Source organism: Rhinolophus sinicus, linkage group LG07, assembly GCF_036562045.2.
Source record: "Rhinolophus sinicus isolate RSC01 linkage group LG07, ASM3656204v1, whole genome shotgun sequence".
Classification (NCBI taxonomy): Eukaryota; Metazoa; Chordata; class Mammalia; order Chiroptera; family Rhinolophidae; genus Rhinolophus; species Rhinolophus sinicus.
Window position 1 is genome coordinate 79,334,037 of NC_133757.1, and position 15,770 is coordinate 79,349,806.

Sequence of the window (15,770 nt, forward strand, 5' to 3'; positions counted from 1 at the left end):
ATTCTAGAAGTGGGAGCAGGAGCCAGAACAGGTCACACGGGCGTCCTTATTTGTTGGCTCCAGCGGCACCTGGTGGCCAAATGGGGAACTGCAGCATTGGTCACGTGGGCCCATCAGGGTGTCTCGCAGCTTGGGCAGGCCACAGTCCCTCCTTGACACACTCCATGGCTCCCTATGGTCCCCTCGTCGGCAGCAGGGATGCTACGTGAACCTCTGCTGGGTCACCACAGAGACCTCTGAACATAAAACCCAGCCTCTTGGAGCTGACTCAGGCCCTGCCTGTCCCCAGTCCACCTCTCAGCCTCAGTTTCCCCAGCTGGGGACTGGACCAATGATGGCCTCTGCCTCTTCAGGAGGAACACAAGTCTGGCATGCCCTAGCTGTTCAGTAACTGCAATTGTCACCCTCACGAACAAAGGAGAAGGGCCAGAACTTGCATTGGGTGTCCCAGGCAGCTCCCCTCCCACAAGAGCTCACAGGTCATTTGTCACCCAGCCCAGGACAGCCACGCTGTAATTTGGCAGAAACAACGCACCTCTTTTCTGAGAAACTGAAACTGAAAGTTAAACTTCCCTCCCTTTCTCCGAAATCCCATACAAGAACCTTTAGGTGAAGAGGCACAGGGTTGCAATCTCTCAGAACTTCTCATTGGTCAGGCTGGCTCCTATGCTAATAAGGGGGCAGTCCCAGCCGGTAGAAGGTTCCAGTTCTGACTCGCACTCAAGCTCCCTACATCCCAAGGCAGATCTGGATGGCACCCGTTTCTTGCCACTACCGGCCTGTGTCCATGGATCACAAGTTGACTTCAGTGTTCGGGGGCCACAGGCCGAGCTGGTGGATGGTGATCGTGCTGGGCGTGGCGGTGGTGATTCTGCTTGTAGTCACAAGCATCTTCGCTGCCATGGCCAACAGAGAGGCCTGCAAGGATGGCCTCCTAGCAGAGCAGAAGTGTCGAAACTTCACCCACCTTCTGGAGCGCCAGCTGACCCAAGCCCAGAACGTCTTACTAGGAATGAGGATCCAGGCTGCCACTTGCAACCAGACTGTGGTAAGCCACTGTCACTCCTAGAGAGGACCCTGTGCTTGGGAGGGTGGGGCAAAGGTCTAGGTAGAGATGGAGACAGATCTTGAAACTGCCCCTGGGCTCCTATATCAGGAGCCTGGATTTCCCCACCAGGGTTTGGGGACCTCTACACTCTCTCTAGGGTGCCGGTGTGGGGCGGGGTTTTAAAGCTCCCCAGAGTACCCAAATCAGGGGCCTCAGTATCCCCACTAGAATGTGGATGAATCTCCAACTCCAGGATGTTGGTCTGGAGTAGCAGAAATCCCCTCTGGGGGTTGGTGTGGGGACCTCCCCAGGCCCTGAAGAAAGCAGGGGCTCTTGATACTTACACTGCATCCCTAAGAGACTGAAACTTTCACTTGGGTCTTGATAGGGGGTCCTTGAAACTCCCACTGGTCATTTAATTTGGGTTCAGAAATCCCCCTGTTTTCTGAGTTTGCGGGACCTCTAAATCTTCTTGGGCAATAACTCAGGGGATCTGGAAATTTCTCCTAGGGTGGGCATAGGGAGCCTCCAAATTCCCACGTGAAGGGCCTTGAAACTGCCATTTCAAGGATCATATCCTTATGGGTGATCCTGGGAGGGTGGGAGGTTATGGCCATTCTTCAAAGTGGGAGACTGAGGTGGAGAGAGGGTTGGCAGGAACCCTGAAAGGAGTTTGGAACTGAGCCCCTCTGACCCCACAGACTGGGCGGGGGTCCAGGGCCCAGGAACAGCAGGCAACCCGGCCAGGGACAAAACCCAGTTTCAGAACCCCCCCCACACACACACACACACTCTCGCGTGTTAGGTGACTCTAACGGCTTCCCTGGAGACGGAGAAGGCTCATGGCCACAAGCAGCAGGAACTGGTGCAGCAGCTTCAAGGTGAGAAAAACATAAGGCCCGGTTCCACGAATGGGTTTGGAGGGGCGGGTCAGGTATTGAAGAGCAGGGAGGAGAGGGGCCGTCCCAAGGTTTCCGTTGGAAGGGACCGGTCCAGAATCCAGTGGAGGTGGGAGCGGACATTCCAAGTTTCTACGGTGGGCCCGGATGAGAGCGGGGCTAGGATGGAGCCAGGTGAGGGGCGTGGCCACGGTGCTGAAGCGCCCCCTATTCTGTCCCATCTTAGGAGAGATCGAGAAATTGAAGCAGAAGCTGCAGGACACTACCACCGAGCTGGAACAACTAAGGTCGGGATCCCCCCGTCCCCCTACCATGGCCCCTTCATCCTACTTCAAGACCCAGGACCCACTGGGCTCGGAAAATTACCATTGCTCTGAGGACAAAGTTTGAGTCCCAGCCTTGTCTCTCATGTCACCCAGTGGGTGGCAGCTGCCCATTTTCCTCCCCAGCGACTTGGTGGAGGAAGAGGAGAGATTCTGAGGGGCCGCTGGTGGAGGCAGGCCCGGCAGCTGCCTGAGTTGTTTCCGTCTCCAATCCAGGAAAAAGAATGACGCCTCGGAGGGGGGAAATGGCTCCACCAGCTCCGGAAACACCATCAACTCCCTGGCAATCTATGTGCTTCTGACCCTGAGCCTCGGGGCTCTGCTGGCCTGAGGTCCCAGGAAGCTGGCTGGTAAGGAGGGGGCACCTGGGAAAGGAGGGAGGGATTCAGGGATAGTCAGGGTCTGGGGAGGTGGCCTGCTTGCGGGGTGGGGTGCTGGCTTGGAGAAGGGTCTCCGGAAGGGAGAGGAAACACAGTGAGGAGGGAGGGGCCCTGGAATGGGGCGGGCTTTAGGGAGGGGGCAGGGCCCCGTGTGCTATCTGCCTCGAGTCTGTCTTGAGTCCCTCTTATGATGTCTCTTAGGCCACAACCTGCGCTGTCCTGTTCCGGCTCGGCTTCCCTGTCCTGCCCAGTCCAGAGGGGCCATACAGGAGCACGGTTGGGGGGGAGGGGACAGCAGAGGGAGAGGAGGGAGCCTGGTGACAGGGTGGTTCATGGGACAGCTCGGAGGGGTCAATATGGCAGCCTTGGGGGTGGCGAAGTATCAGAGTTGGCCCAGGGCTGCCTCCCCAACCCCCTACCCCCAAGCTGGGGAGGTCATGTGGGAGAGGGCATCTGTGTATTGCTCTCACAGTTCCCAGAAGATCACATTTTGTCTTTTTTTGGGGGGGCTCCAAAAAATAAACACCACTTTTTGGGGCAAGACCTTACTCTGAAGTTCCTGGAGTGTCATTGTGTCACCCTCAAGTATCTGGGGCCCGTTGACATCTACACCCAGCTTTCCCCATTCCAGAATGTTCCCAGGAAACCATGGGGTTTAGGCAGGTACCACCGCACTGCCTACTAGCCTTCTTTTCCGCTAGGATCATCTTAAAGGACTGTACATTCTTGTCAAGCTCACTGAGTGCTCAGCGTCCTCCTCTGGGCTCCTCACCACTCTTCTGATGCCCATGGTTCCAATGAGGAAACAGAGGCTACGATGAGAGGGACACCTTGTCCTGGTTCCTAATCCCCCTCCCATGGAAAGTACAGGGCTGGAATTCAAACCTGGATCTGCAGACACACCCAGGCCAGGCCTTTATCACAATGTCCTCCATCATCTACACTCTTTGTCCTGCAGTACCCAGCTCTAGGAACCTCTCTTCCAGAGAGTCTCTCTGCTTCTCCAAAATGAAGGGCCACTATCCCGATAGGCCCTTAACACACTCTCTTGAATTTTTCCATACCCTGTAATCTCTTTGTCCTTTGTTATTTTCCTCTAAGTTCTCCTGGAATCCCAACTACAGTAGTACCTCGGTTTTCGAACGTCTCCATTGATGAACATTTCAGTTTACGAATTCCATAAACCCGGAAGTAAATGCTTCGGTTTTTGAACATGCCTCGAAAGTCAAACATATGAAGCGGCTTCCGCTGAGTGCAAGATCCTGAGGCCTAGCTGTCGGCTGTTTTCGAACGTTTCAGAACTTGAGCGGTCTTCCAGAATGGATTACATTCGAAAACCGAGGTACCATTGTATTGTCCAGGCAATTTCCTGGCCCTGGCCCTGGCCCTGCGGCCAGGATCCTTACATCTGCCCAGAATTCTGCACTGCCTTCAGGTCCCATGGTCCCCAGCCCAGATGGTCAACAGACTGCCCCTTCATGGCTCCTACTATTCACCCAGGGACCCCAAACACCATCCCTGCCCCAGGTCCCCTGGCCCTCTTATCCCTTCCCTCTCCCTTGCTCATCACGCTCCACCCTCCCTGACCATTTCTCTGTGCATGGACCGTGTCAATTTCTTGCCTCACTCTGACATTCTAGGGCAGGGTTTCTCAACCTCAGCACTGTTGAAGTTTGGACTGGAGTGCTCTCTGCACTGGGGGCTGCCCTAGATGGGTAGGATGTCACGCAGCACCCCTGGTCTTCACCCACTAGATGCCTATCACCCCCTATCCCCAAGTTGTGACAACATAAAATGCTTTCAGACATTACCAAGTGTCCCCTGGGGGTCAGAATCACCTTGGGTGAGAACTTCTGCCATAGAGGGCAAGGCTCAAGTGCCCCCAACTTCTGTGTCCCCAGCTTGCAGGAGGGGTCATTAGGAGCTCGTGGAGTCCCTTTTACCATGATTGAGTCATTTCATTTGCCACCAACAGCCCCATCTAATAAATGAGGAAACAGATCCAGAGAAATGCCTGGATTTGTTCAGGGCTCTCAGCTGCTCAGGCATTTGAACTTTTGGCTTCCAGCAGGTTCCTGTGATTTCCAGGAAGCAAACCCTTCCCACATGACCAGGTGACCTCATCCTTAACACCCTCCCCCCACCATCCTCCACTTCCGCTCCCATCTTGGGCTACCAGAATGTTCCGAAACAGTGCTGCCCACTCCTACACCTGGGCTGTGTTTCACTGATGAAGGGGTATATGTTTGCCCAATAAGATGGATTCAACCTACTCAGTTTCTCCCCCCAACCCCCCACACTATGGCCCAGATATAAACTTCTCTCCTTTCTGAAAATGCCCCACTTCCTTTGCTGGCTGTGACCAACGGAGCCAGGGGTTGAGAAGTAAGGACTGACGGGTCCTGCAGGTCTATGGGGGTTTGTCATGCAGGGTGTCATGCGTGGTCTCAGCTCCCGCTCCCCACATAAGAACGCAGGATATGGTGAGGCCAAAAAGGAACACCCACAGAGCCACAGATAGGGGAGTCATACCACAATAGTCTCACTGGCGGCTGGGTTAGAGACACAGGAAGCAGGAACCACATGATCCACAACCCACCGTCCGCTTTTCTGCCAACCAACCTCACTTGCCAACTGCAATCCGTGCCTCTCTGCAATCCGCAATCCGCCCTGCTAACTGCAATCCCCACTTGCCAGCCACCATCCGCAGCTAGCATAGCCACGGCAGTTATATTAGTGGCCAATGGCTCACTGGTTTCAGCTGATGGCCAACTAGCCACAGCAGATGGCCATCTATTACCTGAGCCAGCACCTTTCCACGTGAGGTCGAGAGCCTGGAAACTGAACTCCTGGCTCTGTCCCCACAGGGTTCTAGCTCCAGTAGGAATCAAGCAGTGACCAGCGGCTGCTGTGTGTCCCTGGCCAGAGACTTGGTCTCTCTGGGCTCCTATTTATTTGTGTAGAATGGGGGGAGGGAACGACCCTGAGAGTTTACAGTGTTCAGTCAGCTCACATTTCCTACACAACTACCAGGTGCCAGGCCCAGGCTGAGGCAATGGGAACGAGGTTGATGTGGGCTTTGCTCTTTAGGGGCTCACCCAGTCAGCTAGGGGACGCATCTGGGAATCAGTAAAACAACGGAAAATTACAGCAGAGCTGAAAGAACTCATCAAAAGAGGACTGAGGTAGTGGAGAAAGGGAGAATTTTGGAGGAGGGGACACACGGGTGGATGGGAGAAAGGGGGAGAGTTGGGTACAGAAGGAGAGGAGGGCGCTCTGGCAGAGGGAACAGCCAGTGCAAAGGCCATGGCGAGCGAAGGCCGTGTTGAGCGAAGGCGCTTGCCCCCAAGAACATTGAGAGTTGGACGGGGCCCAGGAGGAGGAAATGACGTCAAAGACCGCGATAGGGGCCTTGAAGGGGAAGGAAGAAGGAGGGTGGAGGAGGATGAGATAGAGTCTGGAGGGGGAAGAGATTTGATTCTGAGAGGAAGGGAAACTAGATCTGATTCACGTTGTACGATCGCCCCCTTGCTGCCCAGTGGAGAACAAGCAGGAAGATGGGGCCGGTCCACACTTGTGTCTACCCTCTGGCCCTCACAGCTAGTCACAGAAAGTGTGACAGCCTGAGCCAAGCCGACTTCAGTTGGTCGAGTAGCCTTTCACCTAACAGCCTCGGTTTCTCCATAAACAGAATGGGGACAATATGTCCCTAGCCCCTCACCAAGCAGTGTCGATGGGCGCTTTGTGTGAATGTGCTCATGTGATTGCCACTAAGCCCTATGGGGCAGGACCTACTGCCATCCCCACTTCACAGAGGGGCAAACTGAAGCTCAGAGGACAGCACGCAGGAGGCAGAGGCAGGACTGGAACCCAGGACCCCCAATCCTGTCCTGGGCTTGGGTAGCCTGGTCTGGCCCCAAGCGGGGACCCGGCCCCTCCCAACGGATTTGGGAAGCCATGGCCAGGCTGGGCGGAACCGTGGGTGTCCTGGATCCCCAAGGTGCCAATTAAATACTCGTGGCCGTCTGGGGACAGAGCTGTGGACAGCGGCATGGCCGAGCTGGGGCCAGAGCCAGGACGCGCCTGGCGGGTGCTTGCCCTGTGCGGAGCCGCTGTGTTCCTGGCGGCGGCGGCGGCCGGGGCAGCCCTGCTGGCCTGGAATCTGGCCGCCGCGGCCTCCCGGGGGTCTCGGTGTCCAGAGCGGGAGCCAGGCGCCAATGCCACAGCGCCTCCAGGGGATCCGGCGCCGGAGGTCGAGGAGCTATTGCGCCAGCTGGCAGAGGCTGCCAAACGCGAAGAGGCTCTGGTTAGGCAGCTGGACCAGACCGAGAGTGTCCGTCGGGAGCTGGAGGAGGCGCTAAGGGCCTGTGAGGGCCGCCAGGTAGGTGGGCAGGATTGGATGCTAGGACATCCAGAATGTGAGGGGAGAGGGCCTGCACACACCCACCCAGGAATTACTCCCCTCTCCGTGCCTTGGTTTTCCCAGTTCTTCAGTAGAATGAGAATAGCACCATAACCCCTTCCAACTCTTTCCTACAATGCCAGTTCACCCTTGAGTCCATCTTCTGATCTAGAAGGCCCCACTGTCCTCTGCTATTTGCTAAATAAGTGGTGGTGACTAGATCCCAAAGTCTAGTGGATCCCAGACCTAAGCCTACCTGCGGAGGCCCTGTTTTATCCTTCCCCCACAGCTCTCCCCCGCCCCGCCCCCCCAGCCAGTGTCCAGCAGCCCTATTTCGGGATAGGGACATGCATGTCACCTGTAATTAAGAGGCTAAAGTTGGCTTCTTGGAGGAGGTACCAGCCAGGTCCTCCCTTTTCTTCTGGCCACCCCCTTCAAACCCTTCGGTAACCCTTCCCAGCCCTGAGCCTCACAGAAGAATCATCGTCAAAGTCCCAACCCACTCACATTTATTAACTACTGTGTGCCTTTCTGAACTGGGCCCAGCAAAGGTTGAGAAGTGTGTGAATTTTAGAAATCAAAAAAGACCCTTTACCCCTTTCCCGCCCGCCTAAGGGAAGGGTCTGGGGCAGCCGAAGTTAAGAGCAGCCTGCCCTGGGTTCAAATTCTGATTCTGCCTCGTGATGGAAGATGCTCTGAGGCCAGGCCAGTTGTTTTGCAGAATGTCTCACAGAGGTGACAGGCTTACCCCACAAACCCAATCACTGTCAACCACTAAACGGGCTTGTGTTGGTTTGAAACCCCAGCCAGCTAGTCTAGATGTAGCTGGACTTGGAACCGGAGTTTGCAGAGCTAAACCGTCTCCATATCTTGATGGCTTCGGGTTGGGGCCGATGGACCTGGGCAGAGACCTCCTTCCACGCAGGCAGCTGTAACCACGCGGTACCCGACTTCAGCAGCCACTTCTTTTACAACTACAGGACCCCAAAAGACATTCAGTGTCGTCTCGGTTTCCCCTAGAAAGGTCGAGGCCAATTTATTCCTTCCTTCCCCAGATCCCTCCTCACCTCCCCTCCATTCCACAGAGCCGGCTTCAGACCCAACTAATGACACTGAAGACTGAGATGGACGAAGCCAAGGCACAGGGAACCCAGATGGGGGCCGAGAACGGGGCGCTGACAGGTGTGTTGTCGCGCAAGGATACTGGGCAGGGCTAGAAGTGGGAGGAGCCTAGAAGTCTCCTAGCTATGCAAACGACGTATAGGTGCAAAATAATGCAAACAACGCGCAAACGAATGAGAAAACTTATGAAAGAAATGCACATAACATTGCAAAGGTCACAAAAACCTAAATGCAACAAAATACGCAAACGCTATGTAAACGATTTCCAAAAGCAATGCAAACCTATGAAAAGCTATGCAAATGACACGCAAAGGCCAGGTAAACAGCACATAAATTTAATTAAAATAAAGCAAAGCACGCAAATAATAGGCAGACTATAAACTTAGACGCCGGCGCGCGCGGGGTTGGGAGCCTGGTCTCCCGCCTGACCCCACCCGCTGCGCCCGCAGAGGCCCTAGCGCGATGGGAGGCGGCAGCCACCGAGTCCGCTAAGCGGCTGGAAGAGGCGCAGCAGCAAGCACGCACAGCGGAGGCCGAGGGCGGAGCATGCGCAGCCCGGGAGGCGGTGCTGCGCGAGCGCGTGTGAGTAAGAGGCGGGCCCAGGGCTGTGGACGGGCGGAGTGTGCGGCCAATGGCTGCTCAAGGCTTCGTTCTTTTTGCCCAATCACCACAGGGGGCGTGGAGAGGGAAGAGGGGGCGGGATCGTGTGGGCGGGGCCTCGGGGAGATTTGTGAGGGGAGGGTCATAGTGAGGGTCCTGTAATTAGAACCTAGGGTGGGTGAGCCCGGTGGGCACTCTGGGAGAGGGAACCCCCAGGTTGGGGCCGGCACTCTAGAGGCGTGGCTCCCTGGGGTCGGGCACATATGGGGGCCCTGGGAAGGTGGTGCAAGGAAAAGGGAGTATGGAGAGAGGGGCTAAAGGGTCTGGAGAGGAGCTCCTGGGGAAGGGGCAGTGAGTCCCTGGGGAAGGGTCCTGGGAATGGCCAGAGGTGGAGAAAGGATGGGGATACTGGGGGGATGGGGATTTCTGGGGAGTGTGGTTCCCAGGAAGGGCGGAAGAGTGCTGGGGATTCTCCAGGGTCGGGAGTCCAGGTGCTGACAAGCCTCTCCTCCCCGGCAGTAAAGCCCTGGAAGCCGAGATGGACCCTCAGCGCAAAGTGCCGCACCCCCGGCCCCGCTCCGGGTCCCGACCCCGGCCCAACCCCCGCACTCGTTCTCGCCCCAGACCCTCGGGGGGCTGCCGACGACCGGCGAGGCGCACATGAGGTGAGTCAGCCCTCTCCCAGGATGGAGGCTCCAGGCCAGGAGGACAGACCCTGTGGGAGCACTGTGGGAACATGTATAGAGGTGCCCACGCAGGATGAGATGCCCAGTTGACATCCATCAACGCTCAGCTTTAGATCCAAGGAACCACTCTGAAAGGAAACTATGCAGAAGGAAGACTCGACCCTCTCTCCCCGACCATCTAGTGGTTATTCTACAGACTACAGATGGGGAAACTGAGGCCCATTTGGTCATCCAGTGAGATAGTGCTGATCTGGGACTTAAGTCCCCTGTACTGATAGTTTTGTCCTCATCCCACAGACATGAGGACTTAGGGTCCAGTCCGGGCTGGGAAGTGACCTGGAGAGGTCACTTCTCTCTGGGCCTCAGTTTACCTTGTCTGTAAAATGAATGATTGGAATCATGTTTAGAGATTTGGCTTATCCTTGACACCAAAAACTACAATGATGGCACAATGAGAAACTACAGACTCCTCTTCCTGTGAGAATGGTACAAAACTCCCAAATGGAATTTTAGCAAAGAGGATCAAGTGACACATTTTTTAAAAATACACCACAACAAAAGGAACTTATGCCTGAAATGCAGGGATGGTTCAGTATTCAGAAGTTTGTTAATAAAATTCACTGTATTAAAGGGTCAAATGAAAAAAGTTCTGAAAAGGCCATCAAAATCGGGGCCAAGGTGAGAACCACTGTCAAGTATTTAATATTGTTCTGGAGGTACTAGCCAATTAGACAAGAAAAAGAAATAAGGTACAAATATTAGAAAAGAGGAAGAGAATGTATAGGTTGGATCATATGAAAGCACTGTTTTTACAGATCAAAAATAATTGAAATAACACTTTCACATAGCTCAATTTCATATTATCTTTGTTTTTTACCTGTATATTTGATATAACTTCAGACTTACAGAGAAGTTGGCAGGTAAGTACAGAGAACTCCTGGGCACCTCTCTCTCTCTTCTTTATGAAAAACTTGCAGAAATGATGTTTCTTTAGCCATAAATACTTGAGTATGTGCATTTCCTAAAAACAAGGAATTCTCTCACATACTTATGGTACAGTTATGAAAATCAGGAAATGGACACTGATAAAATACTGTTATCTAATCTGCAGACTTTAAACAGATTTTTCCAACTGTTCTGATAATGTCCTTTATAACAAAAGAGTATACCGGCTCACACATTATATTTGTCAAGTCTCTTTCATCTGGAACATTCCTCAGTCTGTCTTTGTTTTTCATGATATTGGCATTTTTTAAAAGCCAAGGCCAGTCTCTTGTGGAGTCAGAGTTTGAGTTTGTGTGATGTTTCCTTATGATTAGTTTTAGGTTGGCATTTTGGGCAGGAATGCATCAGAAACAATTCAACCTAATAATATTACCTGCTGGTGGTATGATTTTATATATAGAAAACCCAAGAGAATTAACTGAAACTTTCCTATACGTAAATAACTAGCTAGAAAATCCTTTGGAAGAAAAGAAAGATCCATTTTCAGATAGTTTTTTATACCCAGGAATAAACTGATTTCCATATTATGTAAGGAGCTCTTATAAATTAAAATTTCAAAAAACAACTCAGTAGAAAAATGGACAAAGAACATGGACAGTCAGTTTGTAGAAACAAACCAAAAAAGGTGCCCAACCTCACTCCTGGAAAAGAAATGCAAATTGAAGCAATAATGTGGTACCACTTTCTACCAATTAATTAAAAGTTTGTGACTACACTGTGTTGGCACTGCTATGGGGAAATAAGCACTCTCACACAGTCCTGGTGGAAATGCTCAGGTACGACCACCCGAGAAGGCAGTTTTCTGAATCTCTCAGAATTAGAAGTGCACATACTGTTTGACCTATCAGTTCCCCTTCTAGTAATTTTCTACAACTATATTTACATGGGTACAAAATGATGGACTAAATACAATGCAGAATCCTGGGTTGAATTCTGGAACAAAAAAACACTTAGGGGGTAAATCAAAGAAAGTCTAGAGTTTAGTTAATAGTAATCTACGAAGGTTAATTTGTTAGTTTTGACAAAGGAATCATGGTATATATTAAGATGTTAACAAAGCTGGGTGAGGGCTAGTCAGGGACTCTCTGTATCAGCTCTGCAAATTTTCTGTAAATCTAAAACTATTCCAAAATTTAAAATGTACTTTTAAAAAGGAGAGAGGGGATGAGGAGATTATTACCATATTGTTGGTAAGTGCAAAAAATTGGAAACCTCAATGTCCACCAATAGGGGACTTTAACTGAGTGTCTCTCCATCCACACGGTGGAATATTACACAACTATTTAAAAAGCCAAAGCAGGGGCCGGCCCGGTAGCTCAGGCAGTTAGGCTTCATGCTCCTAACTCCGAAGGCAGCCAGTTCGCTTCCCACATGGGCCAGTGGGCTCTCAACCACAAGGTTGCCAGTTCAATTCCTCGAGTTGGCTCAGGCGGTTAGAGCTCCATGCTCCTAACTGGAGTCCCACAAGGGATGGTGGGCTCTGCCCCCTGCAACTAAGATTGAACACGGCACCTTGAGTTGAGCTGCCTCCAGGATGGCTTAGTTGGTTGGAGTGCATCCTCTCAAGAACAAGGTTGCTGGTTGGATTCCAGCAAGGGATGGCGGGCTGCACCCCCTGCAACTAGTAACAACTGGACCTGGAGCTGAGCTGCGCCCTCCACAACTAAGATTGAAAGGACAACAATTTGACTTGAAAAAAGGCCTGGAAGTACACACTGTTCCCCAATAAAATGCTGTTCCCCTTCCCCAATAAAATCTTTAAAAAAAAAAAAAGCCAAAGCAGATCTTCTTGGAGACATATAAATGTAAAAAGCAGAAGAGCAATAATTCGTGTACATTTTTTTTAAATGCAGGGCGGAGGGAGACTTTATTCAAATATTTCCAAAGGAAACACTGGTCACAGCTGTGGCCTCTGCGGCGGGAACCAGCGGGCCACAGCTGTGGTGGGAGAGGCAGTCTCTGTATGTTTCTCTGTATATCTTTTTTGTAAAGTTTGCATTTAAAAAAGCAATGCCCATGTATTACCTTTAAAAATTAAATTTTGTTTTGAAAAATTCTTGAGACTGGTGTAAGGAGGGAAGTGGGAGCCCTTGGAACTCTGATCCCCCCTCAGCCAGCCTTGCTCATTATCCCCTCCACTCACCTGGGGCTTGGAGGTGCCTGATCAGGGCCTTTACCTGAGAGGGGGACCCACCTTGTTAGGGAATTGGAGAGCCCCGACCCCCAGGAGGAGGGGAGTCTGAGGGAAGGAATACGAGGGTCTGGCCTCTGTGTTCTGCTGTCGGCCACCAGGGGTCGCCCCAGCCTGCGGCCCGTTTGCCGCCTGTTAGAGGTGCAGAGTTTGATGCTAAGGGTGGGTCTGAGAACCCCCTAACACTGGCGGAAATTCAGAAATGAACAGGAAATGGTTCTCCCTCCGGAGTCAGCCAGAGCTGGAGACCAGGAGACAAGCCTTTGTCTAATTTAAGACCCCCTCACTATGCAGCTGTGGGATTCAAGGGCTGATCCCTGGAAAGGGCTGGGCTCAGAGCTATACACGGGACCTAAAACATTGTCATTATTATTCACTTATTCTGCTGGCTCCATCTTGACCATACCTGCGGGACCCCGAAACTCAGTTCCGGAGATGGAGGGAAATGGGGAGACATGGCAGGTGTGTGAGCAGGAAGGGTGCAGTCAGATCTGGTGTCAGAGAATTGGGGTGGGAGAGAGGGCAGAGGTTGGGGGCTTTGAACGTCTGGGGAGGCCTATAGAATTGGGGGTGACTTGAGGAGAACAGGCCAAGGCCCCGTCTGCACCAAGGCTCCCCAGCTGCCCAGGGGAACAAATAGCACTCCGTGGTGGGCCCTGCCTCCCAGACCCTACCTACCTCCCACCCCACAGGGCCAGCCTCTGGCCTGACCTTCCACTGTTCTGCCTCTGTCTCTTTGCCTGTCTAATGGCCACTCAAAGTCTCTATCTCTCTGTCTGTGAGTCTCCCTTTATCTCTGTGTCCCCACCCCTGTCCCAGTACACCCTCCTGGGTCCCTGCCGCTGCTGCCACAGAGACAGGAATGGGTAGACTGAATGGGAAACCCTGGCGTAGCTGTGAGCAGAGGGCACCTGGGACAGTACAGCCTGAACTCGTTGGCCCCCCAGTTAAGAAAGTGGGTCACCTTTTTTTTTTTTAGCTAGGTACACAGAGGCCCAGAAAGAACAGACTGTTCCTTTGCAAAGTGTTCTCTGCCTCTTCTGTCACCCGCAAAACCACAAAACTTAATTTTACTTGAATTTAACCAAAAACCAAATACATTGGCATACATGTGGAGGGTTTTCTGAACTTTGCTGAAAGTTTTCTTCACCAGAAATACCACTTTCTCAAACACCTTTTTTAAAAGTCTCGTTTCTCCAGGAGGGCTTCAGTGTTCATTTTCAGATAGTGACATGGAGTTGACTTCCTCAGGACAGTTTTCCCTTCTCTGCCCAAACAAACAAACAAAACAAAATTGATTGTTTTTCATTTAGGGGGAAAACAACGTTTAGAATCGAAGTCTAATTTTGGGATGAACTTCTGAGGGAATTTAGAGAGACTCATGCACAAAATTTCCTGTAAACATAACAAATTGTTTTCAGGAAAAAAACCGAACATATATCAGGGCCAATGCAGCTGACCTCGTGTGAATCTGAGGATCAGTCACTTGCGTCCTCCCTCTGGAATTTTTCTGGCCAGGAACATAGGCAACATGTGTTCAGAAAGTCTGTTTTTAGAGATTTTAGACACTGCTGACAGGGCTGTCAGTGGAAACAAGCTTTTTGGAAGACAAATTGGTGACAGCTGTCGAAATGTAAAATATGACTGCTTGGGGAAGCATTGCTTTCATTTGTGGGGATTTGATATCAAATTTTATTTTGTTCATTGGAACAAAATTTTAAAACTCTAAATGTCCATTGATAATTATTATGGTATTGTATGTGGTGAAAACCTTACCAGTAGGCAAAAGGAGTCAACAGATCCTGAAGACATGATGTTGAGCAAATAGAGGAAGTTACATCAATACTTTTTCAATTAAAAAAAAATCTAGCTATTAAAACAAGTTATTCCAAAAAGAACCATTGCAAGTGAAAGATATGGGATCAAATTGCCAAAAAGCAATTTGCCAAAAAGAAACAGAATGTTATTTTTGAGCTTGACAAGACATTAGTATGTATATTAAGACTCTTATTCTGACATTGTAACAATTGCTCAAAATTGTAGCACCGGTCAGTACCATCTAGGGTGGCTTTTTACTTTTCTGGGAGTTTGTGGTTGCTTTCTTTTTCCTTGACAACACACATCATGCTCATATATACATATATGTAACACCTTCAATAGATCATGAAGAATAGCCAGGATCGTAAGACATCAAGACTGTCACACATCTTGGCGTTGGCCCAGGCACTGCCCCCATACCTGAGCTCTTCCCCTGTCATGCCTCCTTTCTCCTGTGCTCCCACAGGCTCGGGACAACAATACCTGGAGGAAGTGCTCTTCCCCTGTGTCTCAGTTCCTCGGCCTGGCATCAGAGGCTGCCCATGATCCATCCCCTCCCACTTTAAAAAAGTGCCACCACTTATTAAGGCTAAATGTGTGCCAGGCACTGTAATAAGTGTTTTACAACTGGTGATGTTGCCTCCACTTTAGATAGGAGAAAACTGAGGCTCAAGGAGAAATCACTTGCCTGAGGTCACACAGTGGTAGGTGGCACAGCCAAAACTTAACTCCAGGGCTCTAAATCGTAACCATGAATTCACCCTGCCTATATGGCCCCCATCGAAGAAAATGGAAGATGTCCTCCCACCCGCAGGAATGGGGGGGCTGGGGGGAGGTAGGGGGGAATCTGATGTGCCTGGCCAACCTAGAGGAGTAGCTGGTTGGGCACCACTTGCAGCCCCCAACCCTCCTCCCTTAACCGCTGGGAAGGGTCTGGAATCAGGAATCACCCGGTAGCTGCAAGGACCAAAGGTCAGACAGGGGTTTCCTGCCCACCCCTGGGAACTTCCTCCTTCCCGACCAAGCTCCCGCCTCCTTGATGAACACCACCCTGGAGGACCCCTTCCCCCCTGTCAACAACCCCCCACTCCATTACACTGGCTAATCGGGGGATGGGTCCCCTTGCTGGAGCCTTCACTCTGCTGTGCCCCTCCAGATAATGGGAAGCAATTGTGTTACTGTCACCCATGCAGGGTCCAGACCCCTTTCCACCTCATTATTCCTTTCCCTTCAGTCCCTGTCCCCCCTTTACCCCATGAGGCTAGCAGCTATGTCCACCCTGTCTCCCCAAGCCTG

At 51.6% G+C, this 15,770-nt stretch overlaps 1 protein-coding gene and 1 long non-coding RNA gene across 3 annotated transcripts; both read left to right on the forward strand.

The window, feature by feature from the left end:
- The first annotated feature begins 606 nt into the window (after nucleotides 1–606).
- On the forward strand, nucleotides 607–4,651 carry BST2 (bone marrow stromal cell antigen 2). Of its 2 annotated transcripts, none has more exons than XM_019736744.2 (5): nucleotides 607–1,048; nucleotides 1,854–1,929; nucleotides 2,174–2,234; nucleotides 2,487–2,620; nucleotides 2,852–3,198. In XM_019736744.2, exons 1-4 carry the CDS (start codon nucleotides 752–754, stop codon nucleotides 2,599–2,601), a joined length of 549 nt encoding a protein of 182 aa, XP_019592303.2. In that variant the 5' UTR covers nucleotides 607–751; the 3' UTR covers nucleotides 2,602–2,620; nucleotides 2,852–3,198. The 2 variants fall into 2 exon arrangements, with proteins under 2 accessions (XP_019592303.2, XP_074194034.1); XM_074337933.1 differs by lacking the exon at nucleotides 2,852–3,198 and adding an exon at nucleotides 3,752–4,651 and having other exon boundaries at nucleotides 628–1,048.
- A 1,478-nt stretch (nucleotides 4,652–6,129) lies between these two features.
- LOC109449978 (coiled-coil domain-containing protein 194) lies at nucleotides 6,130–12,519 on the forward strand. Its single transcript, XR_012498062.1, has 5 exons — nucleotides 6,130–7,031; nucleotides 8,138–8,234; nucleotides 8,624–8,756; nucleotides 9,294–9,439; nucleotides 12,319–12,519. It is a non-coding gene; the product is annotated as a coiled-coil domain-containing protein 194 (long non-coding RNA).
- Nucleotides 12,520–15,770: the final 3,251 nt, after the last annotated feature.

Excerpts from the sequence above, each read along its gene's own strand:
- BST2 (XM_019736744.2), top strand. The coding sequence starts at position 752 with ATGGCACCCGTTTCTTGCCACTACCGGCCTGTGTCCATGGATCACAAG. Across the intron at positions 1,049-1,853 it reads CCACTTGCAACCAGACTGTG|GTGACTCTAACGGCTTCCCT; the intron begins GTAAGCCACTGT and ends CTCGCGTGTTAG. Across the intron at positions 1,930-2,173 it reads ACTGGTGCAGCAGCTTCAAG|GAGAGATCGAGAAATTGAAG; the intron begins GTGAGAAAAACA and ends GTCCCATCTTAG.